Source organism: Mobula hypostoma, chromosome 23 (genome assembly GCF_963921235.1).
Source record: "Mobula hypostoma chromosome 23, sMobHyp1.1, whole genome shotgun sequence".
NCBI lineage: Eukaryota > Metazoa > Chordata > Chondrichthyes > Myliobatiformes > Myliobatidae > Mobula > Mobula hypostoma.
The window spans coordinates 35,030,890-35,056,929 of record NC_086119.1 but is presented as its reverse complement, the minus strand read 5'-3'; the positions used below and the strand labels follow the sequence as shown (position 1 = coordinate 35,056,929).

The 26,040-nt window shown below is 40.0% G+C and overlaps 1 protein-coding gene across 3 annotated transcripts in view; it reads right to left on the bottom strand.

Annotated features, from left to right (window-relative positions):
• Positions 1 to 26,040, bottom strand: part of galnt17 (polypeptide N-acetylgalactosaminyltransferase 17) — a 477,425-nt gene that overhangs the window by 30,949 nt on the left and 420,436 nt on the right. For all 3 annotated transcript variants that reach the window (XM_063031853.1, XM_063031854.1, XM_063031855.1), the window contains 2 exons: positions 20,096 to 20,233; positions 17,651 to 17,746 (listed from right to left, as the gene is read on the bottom strand). In XM_063031853.1, coding sequence (XP_062887923.1) covers positions 17,651 to 17,746; positions 20,096 to 20,233 — 234 coding nt within the window. The remainder of the gene's footprint in view (positions 1 to 17,650; positions 17,747 to 20,095; positions 20,234 to 26,040) is intronic.

The window sequence follows — 26,040 nt, the reverse complement described above, 5'->3', positions numbered from 1 at the left end:
ATTGAAATTATTAATTAGCTAAATTATCAGAAAATATTAATAATACTATTTTTTTCTCACCTCAGTCTTGTAAAAGCTGAGATACAGCCATAGCCAAGCACACTCATTTCTCAATTGGTAGGAACTTCTGAACTATTCTCGTGGTGTTTAGTATTGTGGCTTTCTGGAGATTTATATAAATATTGCTCTGTAGGCCTAGTTGTTCAATGCTATTGTGCAGTGACTTTGGGATGATACCAGTTGTAGTTATTACTATTGGGACAACGTATATCCTGTTCATGTTCTGTAATCTTTCAATTTCTTTTTTTAATTCAGCATATTTCTGGTGTTTTTCACTGTATGTTACGTGTATTTGGAATGGCTATATCTATTAAGTAAGTTGTTCTTACATGTTTATCCTGTAATATTATATCAGCACGGATATTATAGATTGCCCTCTCTGTGATAATGGATCAGTTGTATTATAATTTGTAGGAATCTGACTCTAAAACTGAATTAGGCTTGTATTTATAGCAAGGTCTTTTATGAGCTTGTATTTTAATGCAAGATTTTATTGAATGATATTTGCCACTTGATTGTGCCTTTATAAATAATCAGATTGAGTTAAACTGCTACAGGATCTAATGTGTTGGATTGTTTCTGGCATTTTCTGTATCTATTGTCCTGAATTTGTGGTCTTTATGATGTATCTTTGATCATATTTGTATTAACCAGATGTCCTGCATTGCCACAAGGAAATTTTCTGTTTCTGGGAAGAGATCTCCAATTGTGAGCCAGGCATTCAATGTTTCCTTGTTACTATCTAGTCTTCCCAGATGGTGGGGGTGTTTTCCACCGGTTAAGTTTTTTCTTCTATAGTGATAATGCCTTCATTTTTCTGGGTTGTGCTTTCATATAAGTTTAATGGTATGTACTTTTTATCAGAATTGCATATACTTGAGTAGAATGCTGAATCCTGTTTTCTTTGATGAAAATATATCCTTAGAAGTTTTATCTGACTGTTGTATAAATTTTTTATGTCTGTTATTCCTCTTCTTTCTGTCCTAGGTAGTGTTAATCCAAGTATGTTCAAGTCTACATAATGTTTTCTAAATTTGTCACTTCAGTTCTTATTTTTCTTTGTAATTTTTACACATCGGTCTCGGACTAAGATATTGTGCCGAAAGAATACATTAGTATGGATATAGCAAAAGCGTTAATTGCTTTTGTTATATTTTAACTATTGAGCTGTGTTCGGCAAAAATTTCTTAAGCCTTGAAGTAAATTCTGTCAAAAACTTCCCTTTTTTTTGCACTATGATCTAGTTTCTTTGCTTGTTAACATCCAAACTGCTTACAGATATATGTTTCATATTCATCCATCAATTATACTGTATCCTGCTGCTCTCTTTTATATGCTACCAGCTCTCTTGCACTTCTTGATGTTTAATGTTCTGCACATATCTAGTCCAAAGTTCATCTTTATGCCTTTAGAAAATAGTTCTACTATTTGAATTAATTACCTTAGTTTTACTGATGAAGACGTGCATAATTTAAAATCGTCCATGTAGAGGTTTGTCAATTCATTGGCTTGTCTCTGCTCTTATACTCTATTTTCATTCGAGACAGTAAATTAATAAATATATATCTTTTTCTCAGCTCAAGCTGGTAAATTAATATCATTATTATTATAATTAGCTAAATATTGATGGGGAAATTCCTCTAATTGAGGTCATTCATAATGATCTGAGAGCTTCCGTTTAACATCTTATGCAACAGATACCGCTTTGAATATTTGTAAGACTCCCTATGTGCTACCACATTTGAAGTCCGAAGCAAGACTCAGCAACTGAGCCAAGGTTGAGGTCTTGGAAGTGAAATTCTTCATTGTTTGGCTTGCAAATTAGAACATATTCAGACAATGAGAATGAGAGGAGACTTGATAGAGGTGTACAAGATGATAAAAGGCAGAGATCGAGTGGATAGCCAAAGACTTTTTTCCAGAGTGGAAATGGCTGATACAAGGGGGCATAATTTTAAAGTGATTGGAGCAAAGTACAGGGGAGGTGTCAAGGTAAGTTTTTTTACACAAAGAGTGGTGGACCCATGGAACACCCTGCCAGGAGTGATGGCAGATACATTAGGAGCATTTAAGAAGCTATTACATAGACACATGGATGAAAGAAAAATGGAAGGTTACATAGGAGTACATTCGAGTATTCATAGGAGATCTTAGAGTACATCAAAAGGTTGGCACAACATGGTGGGCCGAAGTACTGTGCAGTAGTTTTCTATTTTGTATTATGTATGGCCCTGTAGCTTTACTCAGAAGAATGTAAAACTTCTTTCACTAATAAAGCTGTTAGGAAGCTCATGGGAGTCTCAGCTAAATTGCAATCACTTTGTTATGTTCATTTGTCAGAGCCTGACATAAATGATGAGGAGATTCTGATTGTGGTTTCTGCCTGGATGCCTTATCTGTAATTGAGATACAACTTAATTACCTATTCTATCACTCATGGAAGAAATTCCTAAAATCTCCCAAAGCATCCACCAAAAAGCAAGATATAAGATTTGTACCATTCCGGAGCACATTCAAAATGAGACATGCAATTAATATTGGCATGATCACTAAGTTTTGCCTTGAAGGGTAAATAGAAAAAAAAATCAGCTTCCTCAGTTGCACAAGTATTGAAATGCCCTGTATTGACTAAGGCTGGGTTAAATGCCAGGGAGCCACCAGATGGATTCACATCTTTCCAGAGAACAAACACCACTTGTGATAACTCCACAAAATAATTCAACCCTTAGATTATGAAGGAATCCAAATTTTCAGATTTGACTATGAACTTGAGTTAAGTTCATGTATTCATAAATGAATTCATGTATTAGAATTCAATTAATATGTAGCAGTTTGAAACCTGTTTGAAAACTTGATAGAGGAGAAAGCTAAGTGTATAAAATAAAGCTATAAAATAAACTTTTAAGATGTTCATTCTATGATATTTTTGAATGTCTACCTGTGCAACAAGAATTATATTTAAGTAGCTCTATGAAGACGTAATAAATAAGCTGTTGAATTGCCATTTAGAGGCAAGGATGCAAATGGCTATTTGGGAGATCAGGTCCAAAAACATTCTTTAAATCAAAAGGCTCTGGTTAGCTTTTAAATAGGTGACTTCCTCATAAAAAAACATTAAACAGGGTTGGGGACATCTCAGATTGAATCCTCAGCATTCTTAAGTGGGAAGGTAAACAGCCCTAGGTCATGGTCCATGTAGATACCAATGACAACGGTAGGATGAGTGATGAGGTTCTGCATAGAGAGTTCAGGTAATTAGCTGCTAAGTTAAAGGGCAGAACCTCCAAGGTTGTGATCTCAGGATTGCTACCTATGCCATGTGCTAGTGAGGCCAGAACTAGGAAGATTATACACGTGGCTATGGAGTTGGTGTAGGAGAGATGACATAAGATTTTTGGATCACTGGCCTCTCTTCCAGGGAAGGTGGGACCCGTACAGAAGGGACAGTTTGCACCTGAACAGGAGGGGAACTAATATCCTAGTGGTTTGTTCATGCTGCACAGTGGTGTTTAAACTAGAGTTGCAGGGGGATGGGAAGTGGAGTGACAGATCAATCGTGGAGATGTTGTGGACGTAGATGTTGGTAAGACCTTAGATAAAGTCAGGAACTAGTGACCTGAGCTGCAAATATTTCAATGTAAGAAATATTGTAGGAAAGACAGATGAGCTCAGGTCATGGACCAACACCTGGAATTATGATGTTGTAGCCATTAGTAAGACTTGTTTACAGGAGGGACAGGAGGGGCATGACTGGCAGCTCAATACTCTGGGGTTCTGTTGTTTTAGATGTGACAGATTGGGAGGAGTTAAAGGAGGAGGGGTGGTGTTACTAGTCAGGGAAAATGTCATGGCAGTACTTCATCAGGACAGACAGGAGAACTCGACTAGTGAGGCATTGTGGGTGGAACTGAGAAATAAGAAAGGTATGACCACTTAGATACCACCCAACGGTTCTAGGGATTTAGAGGAACAAATTTGTAAAGAGATCACAGATAGTTGAAAGAAACATAAGGTTTTTATATAAGTTGATTTTCACTTTCCATATATTGACTGGGAATACCACCCTGTAAAAGAAATAGATGGGATAGAATTTGTCAACTGTGTTCAGGGAAGTTTCCTTCATTGGTACATAGACGGTCCAACAAAAGAGCATGTGATCTTGGATCTGCTATTAGGGAATGTGACAGGGCATGTGACAGAAGGTTGTGTAGGGGAATACTTTGCATCAGTGACCACAGTGCCATTAATTTCAAAGTAAATATGCAAAAGGATAGGTCTGGTCCGAGGGCTGAGATTCTAAATTGGAGAAAGGCCAATTTTGATGGTATCAGAAATGATCCGGCAAGTGTTCATTGGGACGGGTTGTTTTCTGGTAAAGGTGTACTTGGAAAGTGAGAGGCCTTCAAAAATGAAATTTTGAGAGTACAGAGCTTGTATGTGCCGATCAAAATAAAAGTAAAGATAACAAGTTTAGGGAACCATGGTTTTCAAGGGACATTGAGGCCCTGATTAAGAAAAAAAGGAGATGCATTGCAGGTAAGGACAAGTAGAACCAAATGAGTACTTATGGATTGGGGGTGTAGTGGACAGTGAGGAAGGCTATCATGGCTTGTAGAGGGATCTGCATCAGCTGCAAAATTGTGCTGAAAATGGCAGGTAGAATTTGATGCAGACAAGTGCAAGTTTATGTACTTCAGTAGGACCAACCAGGGTAGGTTTTACACAGTGAACGGTAAGGTACTGCAGAGTGTGGTAGAACAAAGTGATCTGGGAATACAGGTACATATTTAGTTGAAAGTGGTGTCACGGGTAGATGAGGTTGTAAAGAAAGCTTTTGGCACATTGGCCTTCATAAATCAATCTATTGAATACAGAAGATGGAATGTTATGTTGAAGGTGTATAATATGTTGGTGAAGCCTAATTTGGAGTATTGTGTGCAGTTTTAGCCACCTACCTACAGGTAAGATGTAAAGAAGGGTGAAAGAGTGCAGAGAAAATTTAGAAAGATGTTGCTGGGTCTGGAGGACTTGAGTTATAAGGAAAGAATGAATAGATAAGGACTGTATCCTTTAGAATGTAGAAGATTGAGAGGAGATTAGATGGAGGAATACAAAATTATGTGGGGTGTAGATAGGGTAAATGCAAATCGGCTTTTTTTCCATTGAGGTTGGATTAGATTACAACCAGAGGTCATGGGTCAAGGGTGAAAGGTGAGAAGTTTAAACGGAACATGAGGGGAAATTTCTTCACTAAGAGAGTCGTGAGAGTGTGGAATGAGCTGCCAGCATAGGTGGTGCATGCGAGCTCAATTTCAACACAAGATAATTTTGGATGGGTACATGGATAGTAGGGATATGGAGGGCTATGGTCCCAGTGCAGGTCGATGGGAGTAGGTGTGTACCTGTAAATGGTTTCAGCCTGGACTAGATGGGCTGAAGAGCCTGTTTCCGTACTGTACCTCTCTATGACTATGACATGCATAAATAAACTATGTGAAAGTAATAACCAACATAAACACCAAACCAATTGCATTATTTCTTTGTAAAGACAGGTAAGATTTTAGACTTTTTGTAATAATGTAATAAATTCTAAAGCAAGAAAATGAAAAATAATTTATAATGCTGGTGGTGCTAGTATTGAAAGAGTTCTATCATATGAAGGATAGTACTGTGCAAAAGTCGTTCTTAGCCACATATGTAGCTAAGGTACCTAAAACTTTTGCACAATCCTCTATTTGTCAACATGGAGCTGAAGGCGAGTTTGTAAATCTGGCGGGAGCAAAGGATGTTGAGAATGGTGAGGGTAGAGCACTACGGGAGGGGAGTGGTATAGATGGTAGAGAAGGAGAGCCAGGGCTGTGGGGGGGGGGCGGGGGGGGGGGAAGAAGATCAAGTGAGTGGCCAGCCCTGGGACACCAGGCAAAGTCACTTGGTTCCAAACAATTGGTTTATTGATCATTACGGAATGTTTCTCTGCTGCTTCCCGCTCCCTTCCCTCTCCCTTCCTCTTTTCCCAACCATGATTCCTTTCTTCCAGTCACCTTCCCACTCTCAGTCCACAATAGAGACCCACATCAGAATCAGCTTTATCATCACTGGCATATGTCACGAAATTTGTTTTCTTTTGTGGCAGCAGTACAGTGCAACACATAAAATTATGTAATAAGTCTTAGGCATCCTAGCTATATAAAAACAGAAGTAGAACTAGGTTGCTTAAGGGTTATGCACAGTTCTGTATATTAAAATGTTAGAGGCATTTCAATAAAAGTTCACTGGAATTTTAACATCTAAGAGATTAAAGTGACATAGAGTGGGTCAAAAATATTAAATATTGGCCAGAGAAAGGTGTAAGGGGTCCATTCTCAGGATCATGAAATGTTTTTGAAGATAAAAAGGGATGTGAGATTCCTATAAGATTTAGATTTCTTCCAAGTCTTTGCAAAGGGATATAGGAACAGGGCAGTGGGAGAAAGCACATGATCAGGATTTACGACAGGGATGCCAGCATCATACGCACAAATTATGAGATGGATTACTTGCAAGGCTTTGTATGTGCTGTGCACATTCTGGTTAGGGTGTGCTTTTGAAGAGCATGTTGCGGGTAGGGATTGTTTGTCACACTGAGAAATACTCCTGGATCCGCTTGCTCAGAGTATAATACGAAGTTAGCTTCAATTTATTTTACAGGTCAGCAGCAAGTCAATAATGCTCAGTGCAGTCTGGAATTCTGTGGAACCACGTTTGCAGGTGACTTTGTGACTAATACTCACTGGATTCATTTAACTAGAGGTTGACTTATGATTCAATCTTTGAAAGTCAAGTTTCACTTTGGGGAAAATGATTTTGAAACCGGGGAACAGTAATAATATTATATGGCATGACAATTCTCATTTTAAAAACATTAAAATCATTTGGGATTCTTGCCAGTCCTATTTCTCCTTCCTTCATGTGCCTCCCCGTCACTCTCCTCACCTTCTCACACTCCTTCCATCTTCCATTTCTTCACCTTCTAATCTACTTGTTCCTCCCATCCCTCCCTTGCAACCTTCAGCTCACCAAGTCCCTCCTTCACCAAAAGTAATTAAATGCCAATCGTTGACAGCTTCTGCTACCTGACAACATTACTGCCATTCTCAAAGATGATCAAGGACTGCTGGCAGATGTTCTCGGCAGATCTGCTCACACCTGCCTGTCACCTCCCCCTGATGCCCCCCCTCGTTCTCTTTCTCCCATAGTCCATGCATCTCTCCTATCAGATTCTTTCTTCTTCAGCCCTTTTAACTTTTCCACCTACCACCTCCCAGCTTCTCACTTCACAGCCCCGCCCCCACCCACCTGGCTAGACCTATCACCTTCTAGCTTCTACTCCTTCCCCCTCCCTCCCACACTTTTTATTCTTATTATGAAAGGGGGCTTCTTTCCCCTTCCTTTCCAGTCCTGATGAAGGGCCTTGCTCCAAAATATGCAGATGCTTAATCCTTTTCTTAGATCCTGGAATTCATCCAGCTTATGTATTTATTTATTTATTTTTAAGTACAGTGCAAAATAAACCCTACAACTCGTCAAGCTACACCACCCTGGCAATCCCCAGCATTCCCAATTTAACCCTAAGCTAATCATGGGACAATCTACAATGGCCAATTAATCTACCCTGTATGTCTTTGGACTGCAGGAGGAAACCAAGACACTGGGAAAACTCACACGTTCGATAGGGAGGACATACAGAGACTCCTTACAGATAATGCCAGAATTGAACTCTGAACTCTGACCTCTGACACCCAAAGCTGTGATAGTGTTGTGTTAACTGCTATGCTACTGTGCGACCCCATTTTGTATGCTTTAGTTTGAATTTTTAGCATCTGCAGGTTGTCATGTTTAAGATCTTCTTGTAGGTTGTCCTTGTTGTGATAGCTTGTAATAGCTTCCAAAATCCCCACTGGAAGGATCACTCCAACACAAGTAACAGGAATTCTGCAGATGCTGGAAATTCAAGCAACACACATAAAAGTTGCTGGTGAACGCAGCAGGCAAGGCAGCATCTCTAGACAGCAACTTTTATGTGTGTTACTCCAACACAAGTATATATTTTATTTTTGTGGTCAGTGCTGAGCAAGTGGTTAAGGCATTGGACTAGCGACCTGAAGGTCGAGAGTTTGAGCCCCAGCCGAGGCAACGTGTTGTGTCCTTCAGCAAGGCACTTAATCACACACTGCTCTGCGATGATACTGGTGCCATGCTGTATGGGTCCTAATGCCCTTCCCTTGGACAACATTGGTGTCATGGAGAGGGGAGACTTGCAGCATGGGCAACTGCTGGTCTTCCATACAACCTTGCCCAGGACTGCGCCCTGGAGAGTGAAGACTTTCCAGGCGCAGATCCATGGTCTCGCAAGACTAACGGATGCCTTTACTTATACGTTGTTGAGCTAACAGTGCTCACTTCTGATAACTGTAGCCCAGGTTCATGTTTTTCCAATCCTAGGACCTGATTCTACAGGGATGGGTGCCTGGGTTGTGATGGATATTCTATTCCTGGGCCTCATGCTCATGTTTGGCCAAACCCTCTTTCTAAACACAGCAGCTGCCACTTGTAAAATCAATCAGATGTAGACAAACTTCTGACTATATGCTTTGTTTAGCTTCTGGCCATATGGCAGTCAGTCTTCAGTTCATAAAATGTAAATGGCAAGTAGTAATCATCTTGAAGTTAAAAGTTCAAAGTAAATTTTATTATCAAAGTATATATATGTTACCATATATACCCTGAGATTCATATTCCTGTGGGCATTCTCAGCAAATCTAGAGAATAGTAACTCCTGTACCTTTTTCCTGATGGCAGCAGTGAGAAACGAGCACGGTCTGGATGATGAGGATCTCTGATGATGGATGCTGCTTTCCTATGACAGCGTTTGATGTAGATGTGCTCAGTGGTTGGGAGGGCTGTTCTAGGTTGAATCCACCAACTTTTGTAGGATTTTCAGATCAAAGGTATTGGTGTTTCTATACCAGGCTGTGATGCAGCTAGTCAATACGCTCTCCACTACACACCTATAGAAATTTGTCGAACTTTTAGATGTCAGGCTGAATCTCTACAGACTCCGAAGAAGGTAGAGGCATGCCATGCTTTCTTTGCAATTGCACTTACATGTTGGGATCAGGACAGATGCTCTGAAATAGTAACACCCAAGAATTTGAAGTTGCTAACCATCTCCACCTCTGATCCTCCAATAAGGACTGGCTCATGGACCTCTGGTTTCCCTCTCCTGAAGTCTACAATCAGTTCCTTGGTCTTGCTGACTTTGAGTGAGAATGTGTTGCTACGACATCACTCAGCCAAATGTTCAATCTCCCTCAAGAGGTAATCAGGGGACTGTGTGTGTGCAAACCCCACATGGTAGTAGTGATCAAAGTCAAGCTGGGGTCAGTACAGCTGTGAGGGAGCAGCAAAACTGCTGTGCTATTCTCATTGCCAGGGAAGTTTTGCTGATGTTATTGTGATGTGTCTTCAATGTTATTTGCAATTGATTTAAATGTTCCACCCTGTTTTTAGGTAGATAGCCACCATTGGTAGCATCCCAGAAAGTGAGTCCAGAACCAGAGGCCACAGTTTAAGAATTAGGGGTAGGCCATTTAGAATGGAGTTGAGGAAAAACTTTTTCGCCCAGACAGTGGTGGATATATGGAATGCTCTGCCCCAGAAGGCTGTGGAGGCCAAGTCTCTGGATGCTTTCAAAAAAGAGATGGATAGAGCTCTTAAAGATAGCGGAATCAAAGGTTATGGGGATAAGGCAGGAACTGGATACTGATTGTGGATGATCAGCCATGATCACAGTGAATGGCGGTGCTGGCTCGAAGGGCCGAATGGCCTACTCCTGCACCTATTGTCTATTGTCATTCACTGTGATCTGTATGCAGCTCATTCAACTAATTAGCATTGATATTGATTTGTTATTCTCACATGAACTGAGATACAGTGAAAGCTTGCCTTGCATGCAGTTTATACAGATCATATCATTACACAGTGCATTGAGTTAGAATAAGGTAAAATAATAACAATGCAGAATAAAGTGTAAAAGCTACCGAAAAAGTGCAGTGCAGGTAAGTGGTAAAGTGCAAGAACATTACAAGGTTGATTTTGAGGCCAAGGGTCCAGTTATCATAAAAGGTGTCCATTCAAGATTCTGGTAACACTGGGATAGAAGCTGTCCTTAAATCTGGTGATGCAGGCTCTTAGGCCTTTGTATCTTCTGCCCCATGTCTGAGGGGAAACGAGAATGTTTGTTAAAATAATCCTAAACTGATCTCATGACTTTCAGCTGCACTGCTACTTGTCTTTCAGCAGTAAAACTCTTGGCCGTGAATCAGCAGCTCATGGACACAAAGCTTTGACTGAATAATCTAGGCTGTAACTTCACTATAAAGCTGAGCAACTACTGCCCTCTCTGAGGTGGCAACCTTCTGATGTGAAGTTAAGTAACACCAGTATAAGTACCCCCACACCTGAGAGATAATAAAAACACATGGGACTACATTGAAGAAGATCAAGGAAGTTCTTTGCAATGTCCAGGCCAATATTTATTCTACAACCAATATCTCTGAAACATAACTGGCTACTGTCACATTGATATTTGTGAGAGTGTTATGCACAAACTGATGGCCTCATTTTGTGCATAATAACAGATGCAATATATAAACACAAGCTTCTTCCTCAAGGACCAGCATCTTCCTCTTAAAAAGCATTTACAGGCGTTTGATTTTACTTCCAACCTTCCAATCAAGGATGCTCAAAGAGAATTAGACAGAGAAAACAAATTTATGTGCTGACAAAGTAGAAAACAGGAACAAAACATGAAAAATGCAAGAGAGCAGGAAGAGCCTCCAGCCTCTGAACTGTCTTGCTTAGAACATCTTTGACATCAATCCTTAATTATTTGATGCTTATTTTAAATTAGAACCTGCAAAATAACCAGTTTCTTCCTCATACCTGGATCTGATTATGATGATGTCCCTCTTGGGACAGAGGAACAAGATGACAACAAACATTGACTGCTCCATTGTTTTACCAGCCAATTACAACAGTCCCTAAGGTGAATCTGTTTGATGAAGACAAGAGTTATTAAATTTCAGTGAAAATAGAAACATTGAGAAAGTAATATGTTTTCTATAAATTTAACCAAATAGATATGAGCTTTGTTTTCACTTAATTCACTGCAGTCACTCCAATAATAAATATTTTTCCTGGAATTGTGCAGATGATGCATCAAAGGAACAGGTCTATGCTGGTGTTCCAGTCCCAAATTCACCTCAGCCCGCCTTATCTTAGTTTACTTGATCATCTGGTTCCTTTTTCTCTTAAGATTATCTGCCTTCCCATTAAATGCATCTATGCTATTGTTCCTCAACTGTAAAAGCAGCATATTTGGTGAAGGTGCATCTGGATTCACATTGAATTTATTAAGGTTTACCATGTATACAGGCCCCTAAATGTTAGTCATCCCCACAAGCACAAACATTTCCATCTATTGCTTATAATGTTATAAATTTTGACCCAGACTGATCAGTTTTCTGACACAAACATGAGTAAATCTGCAGATGCTGGAAATCCAAGCAACACACACAAAATGCCGGAGGAACTCATACAGTGAAAGTTTTGGGCCGAGACCCTTCAGCATTGCTCGGTCCTATTGTGTATATTTTCTCGATTTAAAGATAAAGAAGTTAAGAACGACATTTGTTTCGCATGGGCTCTGGCGCACCTCAGGGATGTGTGCTTAGCCCACAGCTCTGCTCTCTCTACACCCATAACTATATGGCTAGGCACAGTTCAAATACCGTCTATGAATTTGCTGATGATACAACTGTTGTTGGCAGGATTTCAGATGGTGATGAAACTGTGTACAGGAGCAAGATATATCATCTAATTGAGTGGTATCACAGCAACAACCTTGCACTCGATCTCAGTAAGACCAAATAACTAATTATGAACTTCAGATGAGGGAACACACACCAGTCCTCATCGAGGGATCAGAAGTGGAAAAAGTGAGCAATTTCAAGTTCCCGGATCTCAATATCTCTGAGGAGAGCTAATCTGGACCCAAAATACTGATGCAGTTACAAAGAAGGCACAACAACGTCTATATTTTATTAGGAGTTTGAAGACATTTTGCTATGTCACCAAAAACACGCAGAAGTTTCTACAGATGTACCATAGAGAACATGTTGCCCAGCCGCATCACTGTCTGGTATGGGGGTGGGGGGAGGGGGCGGCTACTGCACAGGATCGAAATAAGCTGCAGAGAGTTGTAAACTTGGTCATCTTCACCATGGACACTAGCCTCAATAGTATCCAAGGCATCTTCAAGGAGCGATGCCTCAAAATGCCTGTGCCCACCATTAAGGACCCCCATCACCCAGGTCATGCCCTGTTCTCATTGCTACCATCAGGAAGCCTGAAGGCACACACTCAATGATTCAGGAACAGCTTCTTCCCCACTGCCATCTGATTTTTGAATGAACTTTGAACCCATGGACACTATCTTACTACTTTTTTATTCCTATTTTTATACTATTTATTTTACTTAACTATTACATATACACTTATGTAATTTACAGATTTTTCCCTATTATGATGTATTGCATTGTACTGCTGCCACAAAGACAACAAATTTCACAACATATGCCAGTGATTTTAAACCTGATTCCGTTTCATTCCAGTTGAGGATAATCAAGGGCACTGAAGTGAATCTTTACTATTTCACTGTCGCCTGACACTGAAGCCAGGACCTGAGAAACAGCATGATAACAGAAACCTGAGGCTTTGCTTGCATTAATAAATCTGGTAAAAGCTGGAACTATCTTCCCCATTAACATCATATATCAAGAAAAAAAACACTTTCCAAATGAAGGAAGTGACACGAATCAATATAAACATTTTTATAAAGAACAAGGCGACTTATGCTCCCTTTGAGACAATTCACAAAGAAATCCAGCAGTAAATGTTCTACTTGACTTGGAATTGTACACCTGGTCTGTAGTTTTTGAGAAGGGCAGCAGCAAAAATGATACTGAAGAATGATTAGATTTGAACATCCATTACAGGCTGAAGATGATAACGCTGAGCATAATGTAACTTGAATCGTTAAGTGGAATGAATCAATGTGAATTTATCAGGAACCTATTAAGGTTTGTCATTCAGTGATATGCATTTTGGCTCCTATCCATTGGAAAACAATTGTGTAAAAGTTCATAGCTACTACAGTGTTAACAGCCACTGACAAAACATACTCACAAAGACCCACATTTGGAGCTGTGACAGAAATATGCAACAAATTTCAATGAAGCCATCTTTACAAAAATCTCTTATATATTTCTTGCAGAGGCATTGATAGGAGAAGTGATTCTAAATGTAGCCTGGGGGAAAAGTACACACTCAGGACAACAAAGACTTTTTCGGGTTTTAATTCCTTTACCTGTTTTAGATGTTTAAGTTCCAGAAGAGGGTTGCGAAACAAAACGAATTTACAACCAGTTCTTGCTGTTACAATCTCAGTTTAACTTTCGATCCACACCCTTGTGTATGAACGGAATTGCATATGCAGTACAAAAATACCAGAACTAATACGGTACAAATACGGTAGCGGCAATCCTACTTGGATGGTGGTGAACTTGGTAAAAGCCACGCTTCCCAGCGTCGAGTCCTTCACTCATGGAAATCTTACCTCACCATGTTCAGCATGCTCTGGGAAGAACCCAATTCCCACGCCTTACCACGTCTTCAGCAGAAAGCAAAATAGTCTCCCCACTATCCTGCGCATGCGTAATGACATCACCGTCTCCCTTAAAGGCACAGACAACTATTCTAGCATTACCCGGATGGATGCCCAAGTATATTTTTAACAATACTGAATAAGATCCGATGGTCATCCGGTTACATAAATTAGGGGTTTCCCAAACTCTTTTATGCCATGGACCAACACTATGCAAGGAATCCATGGACCCCAAATTGGGAACCCCTGTTCTAAATGGACTGGGCCTTCTACTGAAAGCCTTGGCCTCCTTGCTCCTCTTCCCTCCCTCTTCAAGCTGCTCATCCTGCTCTATGCACTTGCTGCTCATTCTGCCTACCAGTTGCTCTTCAAATGCAATGACCAGTGAAGCAACCAGCATTTGTTTATGGAGCAAATTTTAAAAACCGTACAAGTTTCTCCAGAAATCAAAACAGAAAAATTATGGAAACCTCAGTCAGGCATCATCTATGAGAATAGCAAAAGAGTTAATGTTTCAGAACTGTTTATCAGTTCTGAAAGATCTTCAATTTGAAATGCCAACTCCATTTCTCTCTTTGCAGATGCTGCCTGAGGTGTTTAGTATTTCAACATTTTATTTTCAGCACCGGCCTTTATTAGCTTTCTGATAAACCCCTCCAGCTCTATTATTCCCTGTATTATATGGCAACTTTAAAATTGAGCTTGGAATATCAAATTCTAGTTGAAATGATACAGCGGTGAGTAAAAATCTATTGGCAACAAGCCAATAAGTAATTGATGATACTTCACAAAGTACTGTAGTCGCATCTTTTTTTGCTGAACTTTTGCAAGAGGTTGGCTAACACATGGAGCTGGCTGCATTATTGAGTTCCAATTTAGCTGAGATGGAGGCAAATCAGCATGTAAATTACGACCAGTCCTTTTGTAGCATAATCCCAGAAGTGCTCATCTTGTACACGGAAATATGCTTTCAATTGGCAGCTGTTATCGTTCAGCCTGCATGTGTGCACATGCATTAATGACACTGGACATAGTGACTGCTTTCGTGCTGCAAGGCCAACACGTGAAGCTTAGATCCATTTAGAAGATTTAAAAAATTTGAATATTTAAGAAAAGGGAATATTAGAAGAGGTTTAAATATAGCAGGTAAATAGCAATGCATTAAATTAATTCACAAGATTGGCTAAGTCAAAACATGTTTTAAAGTCCTATTTTGCTAATGTTTATATTGAAAACTGACTTTAGTTGTTTAATGCAAAAGAGGAGAAAATAATTAGGGAGTCACAAAACAAATTACAATTGGAAGCATCTCTGATGTACCAATTACACTGCATGTTAACTGATATTCATTTAATTTTAAATTAGCTCATGGGGTATTTACTTAACAGTTTTAATTGGTATTGGTAGCCTTTTCTTGTCCCATTCCAGCAATAGAATTTTAGTTAGTCTTGGTTGCTCACCTCTAAAACAGCCTGGAGATGTTGTGAAGAAAGCCGTGACAGTTTTTGTGCTATTCTAAACACACACAGGCACACACTTACAGCGCCAGTGTCAGATTTGTATTATATACTGATAACCTTATTGTAAGAAAGTGAAGACACTACTGAAAAGTCAAAAAACAATTCTCAAATGACTAGACTTCTTTGGACTGTGCTAACGTTCAGACTACCTGTTGAGCTTTTCTTGGCCAAATTCACTTTAATTATGTCACCACATTATAATTATGTCAACAGTCACTATTGTAATTTAGTCTGTATCAAGAATTTCCCTCTCATTGTTGGGAGGGGATCAGAGATACATAAGTGCTCATCTGGGTGCTGGCATACGAATCCCTTTGAGTGAAACTATAACAACATAATAAATTTAGACTGGAAGATCACTGCTGCAGGGAATGTACTGGGTTTTAAAAACCCATTTCACGTTGACTTTAAAAGTCCAAATATAGAGGAATCACAAGCAATATTTGAATGAAAAGCAAATGAATGCTCCAGGCAATGCAGAAGAAAGTGCTACAGTGGTCTGTACCAGTTCCATCAGGTACTTAAAGCTACAGAGTAGGTCAAAAATTCAATGCCTCCAATAGGTTAAGAGAAGTAACCGTCGTAATTTGAATCATTGCAGCATTTATGCATGATATTTAGCACCTAACTTTCCTTTGCTGTGTGGGATAATGTTCATCACTTCCCTGAAATGTGCAGGAGGTACCACAATTTCTTCACTCACAGCCTAAGGCTACGATGAAGAGGCTTGTATATATTAGATCTGTGCCTTTTAACGCTCCTAAGCAAGAAAACTCACTGACAGTTAATAGGATTTTAGAAACTTTTTTAATAAAGGAAGAAATATTTTTGATCCAAAGCCATGACATCTCCCAAGGTCAAAAAATGATGAGCTGCTTATCTTTATGATCAGCAAACCTAGAATGCTGGATAAGTGAATATTCAGCAGAAATACAGAAAAAGGGTAATATCTCCTGCTAATTGATCAGAACAGAATTCAGTTCCTAATGCTCAGAGGAAACTTCTAGTTACTCAAGTTCAAGGTCTGAAGGTATACTGGCTATGAAACAAGTTGTCACCTCGTGTTTACCTCTCAATTTTCCATGCTTTCCCAGGAGCACCATGGCAACAAACGGTGCAGGTGCGGAAAGAAGAATCTTTTCTCCCTAGTTCCAAGACCCCATTTCCAAATTATTAATCCCATTGCTGCAACTCTTCCTCAGATTTAGCCTAGAGACAGTAACCTTATTAGTGATACCGGTTTCAAATACGAACATACAAAACAAAGATGACATTTGTAATAGGTATGGATGATGCAGAGATAATTATTGCTGGCTTGGGAGACAGCAACCATATGTCTTAACTATGAGACCCTGTGTCTAAGTGAAGTGGATATCTCAAGAAAAACTCTTTACCAGTCATCAAGCATGTGTATTGGTAGGGTTGATAATTTTGCATTATATACTGTAGATATGGTTTCCTTAAAGAAGACACTACCAATTTCCAAGGAAACATGGACAGGGAGATAATCACTAAATGTAAGAGACAAGGCTCACTCATAACAGAGAAATAAGTTCACTTTCCTCAGGTAGACGTGCTAATTAGATAACTCTATGTTCAGCATTGTTCTTTAATTCACTTCCAATTTGCTTTAGCTTTAAATGCCAGTTTGGAAAGTTGGATTTGTTAAGATTGCTTCAAAATGAGGGGGTCTCCAAAATGATAGAGCTGAGGTCCATAGTTGAGGCAATCTGGGAAAAAATTAATTTGTCCTGTCTCTGAATTTCCTTCAAGAGTGTTCATTCTTGCTTGAAAATGGCAGATTTAACCTCATATTTTAACAGTTACATAACCACAACTGATTGCTTTACAATTTTGCATGCAACTATTGGCATTTTGCAGCATTATGCCCTCTCAGTCAAATGTAAATGAATGAAAGTGCAGCCACCAATTTATCATTGGAGTGATAGAACTGAGACGACATAAAGTGATGACATCATTCTTAGATGAGTGGAGATAATTGGGTAATTCTGTTGTCAATCAAATCTGGAACCTGCATTGCTAAATGAGAGTGAGATTGATTTTGTTTCATAGTTGCATGTGAATCATATATCTTCTACTCTCTGCAGTTTTCCTGGCAAAATGCTTCCGATTTTTATCAGGAGAATTTGCTGTGGTTTTTATCATTCACTCCTTAAAGTGAGTTTTGTGAGTAAATAAATTTTGATTGCTGTTAGTGACATGCCTACATTCATACCCTCCTCTGCTTCCAATTCATTGTCTGATCCAATGTTGTCAATAGACGTTTTATATCGTTAATGCCTACCTGAGGGGACATCCCATGACAAGGATACAGAATGGCTGTGTGATTCTCAGGTGGACCCTGATCCAGGCAAAAATCTTTTGCTTTGTTGTTACGAACCTAAGAAGTTAACAAAATAATTGAAACAGAAGAAAACTTGAAACTCTGTAAGTGGTATGTTCACAAAAACTTGCAGCAGAGACTATTACACATTTAAAGCTCTCTCATTTTGTAATTAAAACAATTTACGGATGTTATCAGTAAACCTAATTCAAAGCACACTGAGCAAACTGCAGATCATCACCATAAACTTTCAACACATTTGCTTAATGTCAGTAGCTATAGTGGTGACTTTTGGATTGATTACCCACCTAGCAGCTAAAATTTAAAGGGATGATTACACTTCAAAGTAAATAGCAATGCCCATGACTTAGTGTTCTCCAATTCTAATAAAGATTCACACTGATTGTGAATCTTTTTCATCATTTGTTATAAAACTGGGAATGGGGAAGAGGGAAAGGGAAAGGAAAAGAAGCTTAGTGACAAGCTACAAACTTGGTATGAAAGCAACATGTAATAACATCAGGATTCATGCCACAACTCCTCTCTGTCCACACAAATGCCTTCAAGAAGTGGGCATCTAGCGAATCGTTTAACCCAAACACCTCATTCAGAATTCATCATCATAATAAAAATCACTTTGACATGCTTAAGGAAGTGGCCCAAGAAATAGTGGATGCATTAGTGATAATTTTTCAAAACTCGTTAGATTCTGGACTAGTTCCTAAGGATTGGAGGGTGGCTAATGTAACCCCACTTTTTAAAAAAGGAGGGAGAGAGAAACCGGGGAATTATAGGCCGGTTAGCCTAACGTCGGTGGTGGGGAAACTGCTGGAGTCAGTTATCAAGGATGTGATAACAGCACATTTGGAAAGCGGTGAAATGATCGGACAAAGTCAGCATGGATTTGTGAAAGGAAAATCATGTCTGACGAATCTCACAGAATTTTTTGAGGATGTAACTAGTAGAGTGGATAGGGGAGAACCAGTGGATGTGGTATATTTGGATTTTCAAAAGGCTTTTGACAAGGTCCCACACAGGAGATTAGTGTGCAAACTTAAAGCACACGGTATTGGGGGTAAGGTATTGGTGTGGGTGGAGAATTGGTTAGCAGACAGGAAGCAAAGAGTGGGAATAAACGGGACCTTTTCAGAATGGCAGGCGGTGACTAGTGGGGTACCGCAAGGCTCAGTGCTGGGACCCCAGTTGTTTACAATATATATTAATGACTTGGATGAGGGAATTAAATGCAGCATCTCCAAGTTTGCGGATGACACAAAGCTGGGTGGCAGTGTTAGCAGTGAGGAGGATGCTAAGAGGATGCAGGGTGACTTGGATAGGTTGGGTGAGTGGGCAAACTCATGGCAGATGCAATTTAATGTGGATAAATGTGAAGTTATCCACTTTGGTGGCAAAAATAGGAAAACAGATTATTATCTGAATGGTGGCCGATTAGGAAAAGGGGAGGTGCAACGAGACCTGGGTGTCATTATACACCAGTCATTGAAAGTGGGCATGCAGGTACAGCAGGCGGTGAAAAAGGCGAACGGTATGCTGGCATTTATAGCGAGAGGATTCGAGTACAGGAGCAGGGAGGTACTACTGCAGTTGTACAAGGCCTTGGTGAGACCACACCTGGAGTATTGTGTGCAGTTTTGGTCCCCTAATCTGAGGAAAGACATCTTTGCCATAGAGGGAGTACAAAGAAGGTTCACCAGATTGATTCCTGGGATGGCAGGTCTTTCATATGAAGAAAGACTGGATGAACTGGGCTTGTACTCGTTGGAATTTAGAAGATTGAGGGGGGATCTGATTGAAACGTATAAGATCCTAAAGGGATTGGACAGGCTAGATGCGGGAAGATTGTTCCCGATGTTGGGGAGGTCTAGAACGAGGGGTCACAGTTTGAGGATAGAGGGGAAGCCTTTTAGGACCGAGGTTAGGAAAAACTTCTTCACACAGAGAGTGGTGAATCTGTGGAATTCTCTGCCACAGCAAACTGTTGAGGCCAGTTCATTAGCTATGTTTAAAAGGAAGTTAGATATGGCCCTTGTGGCTACAGGGGTCAGGGGGTATGGAGGGAAGGCTGGGTTCTGAGTTGGATGATCAGCCATGATCATAATAAATGGTGGTGCAGGCTCGAAGGGCCGAATGGCCTACTCCTGCACCTATTTTCTATGTTTCTATGTTTCTATGTTTCTACACCAGTGCCCTATTAATTTGCTGTGAATTTTAAAATGACCCTTCCTCAGGTTTTGAGATGCGATATGAAGGGTGAGTCTTACCTCCTGTTGCCTGAAACCTCAATCTGTGTAATCTGCTCTGAGTGGGTAAGTGAGGCAACAGTGTAAACACACATTCAAAACTTTGATTTAAAGCAAAACAAAGTATTTATAAATCAGTTATTACCTCTCCATATGCCACTGTATTATTGTACCTCCTCATCTCTGGGTACACATTGTCCAGATACCATTGGAAATTCTTACATTTCAAATGTTTTCTCAAAGCGACTCTTTCAGAGATATCACCAATGTCAATCCCTGGATTCTAGAAGATAAAGAAACTTTATATATGGCATTTATTCATTTTGTTTATTCTGCATTTCATATTTCCCAAAAATACATACCAAAGAACCAAGTTTAAATATTGATAAATCTGTAATATCCTGATTAGTGAATGCAGAATGAATGATGCATACAAGAGTGATATATCAGTACCATTTGGGATTCCACAATAAACCATTTGATACGAGTCTATTGAAGAAATATCTATCACTGTGCTTCAGGAGAATTCAGTTATGTGGCATCTACTGTGCAAATATCATGGGAGGTGGGTTATAAATTTGTTTTCAATTGATTCTATTTACTACATATGAGCTGCCATACAATGGACACAGTGTTGATATGGTCAAATAGGTGGAAATGGCACAATGATAATGGTTTGCAACCAAATATTACTAGGTTTCCATCCTTTCTTGCTTCACAACAATCAGACAAATGACGGGTTCTCCCATTCTTCTTTTGCTATGTTTGATGAGTAAATGTGTAAAGGAGGTGTCATGATGGAACATGCAGTTAAATCTAACTGGTTTTGGTAACGTTTACCTCATCCTTTAAGTATTTGCCTTCAGTAAACATTCTGTGTAAAATTTCATTTTAAGATTTGTAGTTGAGTATCTTGTTATATTATGACTAAAATATTACATTAATATTTTATGTATTAAAATATACATGCTCGTGACCCTATCTTTCTGCAGGATTTTTTGCATTCTTCTTAGTGCTGGTACCTGTTATCAATAGAACTTGTCATATCCACTCACAGTCTAGGAAGTAGAGAACTGAATCTGGAAGTACGCCTGGTATTTGTCCAAAATATTCAAATGAAGCCCAAGACAGTTAGTTTGCCTTCGAAGCATCAGCTCATCAAAGCTGATGTTCGATTAAATTGAGTTGACAAGAAAATGAGCTGACAACAGCCAAGTCCGCATCAATAATGAAATAACTTTAAAGAAACCTTATCAGAGTTGAAGTGGCAACAGCTGTTCCACCAGGTGTAAAACTTCCTGGCACAGCTTTTGGCAAATCATCAATTGGAAATAGGCTCCTTCAGACTCAGTGCTTATACTGAGAGACAAAGACTGATTTATGTCATGTCTGTAAACTCCAGATGTCAGATTGGCAAGAGACACATTAATCTACGATCATACCACTATCTTTGTAGGGAATTAAATGATGTAAGCAGTTGGAGTCACTGTGTACTCTCTACTACTTCTCCGAAGGTTTTATTTGCAACTAATGCAACTTCAAACATACCACACATTCTGTACTGACATTTAAAGTTTTGGTTAATATTTTGGAAATTTTGGTTCCCCAGTAGAGACTAAAAGCCGATTGAAAAGGAGTTTAAGAAGATTGTTGGACGTGGGTGTTATCGGGTCTTAATGGGTAAAGATTGCTGAGGGTGGCGAGGGGTAATGAACTGGTGATTAGAAGAGGGATCAGCACTTTAGAGAATAGAGACGATCAGACCTCAAAAGACAGAGGTTTTGGATAATCATGTTTGGGGTTTTGGAAGATTGAGATTGGGGGACAAAGTGTGCGATTAGGACTGAGGACCGGTGAGTCAGTAGTTGGAGGGATGGCGGGGAAGGTGAGGGGCAGCAATAATGAATCGGAGCTGGATAGTGGGTGCTGATTGAGTCAGATCAAAGTTGAGACTGGGTAGGGAAATGTGGTTGGTGTTTGGAGATCTGAAGTAAAATGTGAGGTCATTGGGCAAAACCCTCCAGCATCCTAAATATAAACATAATGGCAACTAATGACCAATTATTAATCACTGCTAGAACAATGTGATTCAATTTCCTGCAAATGAGGTGACGTGATCAACCCTGAGACACAAAGTTGTCACAGAAGTGGAATTCTCCTGGATACACATGACAGGATAGAAAAATTAGGAGCACAGGTAAGTCTTTCAGTCCCTTGAGCCTGTTCCACCATTCAACAGGATCATGATTAACTTTGGCCTCAAATCAAATTCCTGCCCTAACCGCATAATCATTGATCCCTTTCACATCCAAATATTTACTAAATTCTTTTTTGACTTAGCACAGAATTCCAAAGATTCACTACCATTTGACACCTCCCCCAAGTTCATGAAAACACTCCTCTTTATTTCAATTTTAAGTGGCCTATCCCTTATTTTGAAGCTGCCATCCCTAGTTCTGGAGCCTTTACATCAGAAATATTCTCTCTGGATTCTCCCTACTGAACCCTCTAAGTATTTTGTTTGTTTCAAAACTCTAGAATAACAGAGACCTAGCTTACTCCATCCCCTTTCAATTGACAGACCTTCCAACTCAAGAAATGATCTGAAGAATCTCTGATATACTCCCTCTGGAGCAAGCATGCCCTTAAAAATATGGTACATGGTTCTCTAGGTGTAGTATCTCTCAACCTGTTGCCTCACTTCTAGAAATTCCAAGTGACTGGTATCCTGTTGATTATTCATTGAAAACTGAATCAATCAATTCTAACTAAACTACTCTCTGTAATTAAGATCATTGAGCTCACTTTACCACATCTACCTTTTACCTCCCTGCCCTTGTTGCTCCTCTCGTTGATTTACTTTCTCTCCTTTTAGATGGAGTAAGGCCAGAATAAGCAGGTAAAGAACAGTGCATTTTCTAATGATGATTTCGATAGACAATAGAGAACAGGTGCAGGAGTGGGCCATTCAGCCCTTCGAGCCGGCACCACCATTCACTGTGATCATGGCTGATCATCCCCAATCAGTACCCTTTTCCTGCCTTCTCCCTATATCCCTTGACTCTGCTATCTTTAAGAGCTCTATCTAACTCCTTCTTGAAAGAACCCAGAGAATTGGCCTCTACTGCCTTCTGAGGCAGAGCATTCCACAGAACCACAACCCTCTGTGAGAGAAAGTTTTTCCTCCACTCCGTTCTGAATGGCCTACCCCTTATTCTTAAACTGTGGCCTATGGTTCTGGACTCCCCCAACATCGGGAACATGTTTCCTGTCTCTAGCATGTCCAATCCCTTAATAATCTTATATGTTTCAATCAGATCCCCTCTCATCCTTCTAAATTCCAGTGTATACAAGCCCAGTCGCTCCAATCTTTCAACATATGACAGTCCCGCCATCCCAGGAATTAACCTCATGAACCTACGCTGCACTCCCTCAATAGCTAGAATGTCCTTCCTCAAATTTAGAGAACAAAACTATACACAATACTCCAGGTGTGATCTCACCAGGGCCCTGTACAACTGCAGAAGGACCTCTTTGCTCCTATACTCAACTCCCCTTGTTATGAAGGCCAACATGCCATTAGCTTTCTTCACTGCCTGCTGTACCTGCATGTTTACTTTCAGTGACCTATAAACAAGGACACCTAGATCTTGTTGTACTTCCCCTTTTCCTAACTTGACACCATTCAGATAGTAATCTGCCTTCCTGTTCTTGCCACCAAAGTGGATAACCTCACATTTATCCACATTAAACTGCATCTGCCATTTCATGTTAAGTGTGGCCTTCCCCCAATCATCAATGAGTCTTTGTTCTCATCCCGCATGTATTTCTCTCATCCTTTTGCTTCCTGCCAAGTCTCACATTCCCATTGCTCCTGTTACTCAGTCACATTCAACTCGACATCTCAAACTCTTCTCCTGAGGATTATGCAAGTCCTTGTGCACTTCAAGCTGCCTTACTGCAGCCTATCAAAATGTTAATCTTTTATAGAATAATATTTATTTATGTTCACAATCACTTCAACTTCTCATAAAGTCCTAGCGACATAAAGTACAACAACAATGCTCTGAAGATACCGCCCTCCACCACTTATTCAGCAGAATGTTCTGGATTCCAACGACTCTTTGGATGAACACATTTTCATCAGATCTCCTCCAAAACTCTTTCTCCTTATCCTAAGCATGTGCTCCAGGTTTAGAACACCTCTGCTTTGGGATAAACCTTCCTACCATCCACCTTATCCAGGACTCTCATAATTCTGTACACCTTGATTGGGTCCCTTGCAGCTTCTTCTTCGCTAAGAAAAATGTTTGAAATGTTTCATCCCAGGCAACATACAAGATAACATCTGCTGGCCCTAACGCAGTCATGACCTTCCTATAGTGTGGCGATCAGAACTACACACAATACCTCAGCAGTGACCTAGCCAACATTTTTATCAATCTCAAAAGCACTCTGTCATGTACCAATGGATTTCATCTTTTTGGGTTGGGTAGATGTACAATGGACTTTGGTCTCATAAATTCTGGACAATGTTTCTCACCCTCTGCATGCCACATTGACTGAACAGAGAAGCATTTTTAGTAATAGACTAAAACAACTCTGCTGCTCCAAAGAATATGCAGTCATTCTTAGTTCGACCATTGGGCTCCTACAATGAGTCAACTTATAGCCAGGGAAGTGACGACCCACTCCTGTTAAGACTGTTATGAACCTCTGTTTACCAGAATTTTTTTAAAGCTCTGTTTAGCTTTGTTTATCACATCCTGCTATCACAGACACCCTGTGCAATACTATGATTACTTATTTGGATGGTGTGAGTGTGCACCATTACTGTGTAACGTTATGATAATTCTTGCACTACCATCTTATCAGTGTGAACTTGTAAATCTTGTAATGTTTGACTTGTAAATCTTGTACATCTTATTTTTAAGGTAATTTATGTTTTTATTCCTTCTTACTTCTATTCTAATATTGGTATATGTGTGCATTTGTACTGCTACTGTGACACTGTAATTTCCTTTGGGATCAATAAAGTATCTATCTTTCTAACAAAAAGCTCTCAGAAGGAATTTACCATATTAACTGACGTACAGGGGGATCTTGGACTGTAGCACGCTGAAAGTGGTAACGCAAGTAGATGGAGTGGTTAAGAATGCATATAGCATTCTCATCTTCATCACCGGGAGCAGTGAGTATAAAAATCAGGGAGTAGCATTAAGTCGCATTCGGAGTACTATCTGTAATTCTGGTTGGCCCATTGCAGGAAGCATGTGGAAGCATTAGAGAGGGCACAGGAGAGTTTGACAAGGATGCTGCCTAGAAGCGAGGGCAGGTGTTGTAAGGAGAGGCTGGACAAACTTGTGTTGTTCTTTCTGAAGTGGTGGAGGCTGGGTGGAGATTTAATGGAAGTTTATAAAATTATGAGGCATAGGTAGTGTAGACAGCCAGCATCTTTTTCCCAGGGCAGATATGTAGAGTACTAGAGGGCATAGCTTTAAAGTGAGAAGGGGAAAGTAAAGTGGACGTGTGAGGCAAGCTATTTTACGAAGAGTGGGAAGTGACCGAAATGGGGTGGTGGCAGAAGCAGATACGATAATGACGTTGAAGCGATTGGTTTGTTTTATCATTTGTCACAAACATTGTACATTGAAACATCAAAGCATTCACTGAATTGTGTCATTTGCATCAACAACCAACACAGTCTGAGAATGTGCTGGCGGCAAGCTACAAGTGCCAACGTAGCATGTCCGCAATTTACTACCCATACGTTTTTGGGGTGCCACGGTAGCGTAGCATGATGCGATTACAGCTCGGGGCATCAGAGTTCAAAGATCAATTCCGAAACTGTCTAAAAGGAGTTTGCATGTCCCTGCAATAAATGCATGGGTTTCCTCCCACAGTCCAGAAATATACCAGTTAGAAGGGTAATTGGTCATTGTAAATGGTCCCGTGGTTAGGCTAGGGTTAAATAGGTGGGTTGCTGGACAGTGAGCCTCATTGGGCTGGAGGGGCCTATTCCATGCTGTATCTCTGAAAAATAAAATAAATATGTGGGAAGAAACCAGAGGACCCAGAGAAAGCCAACAC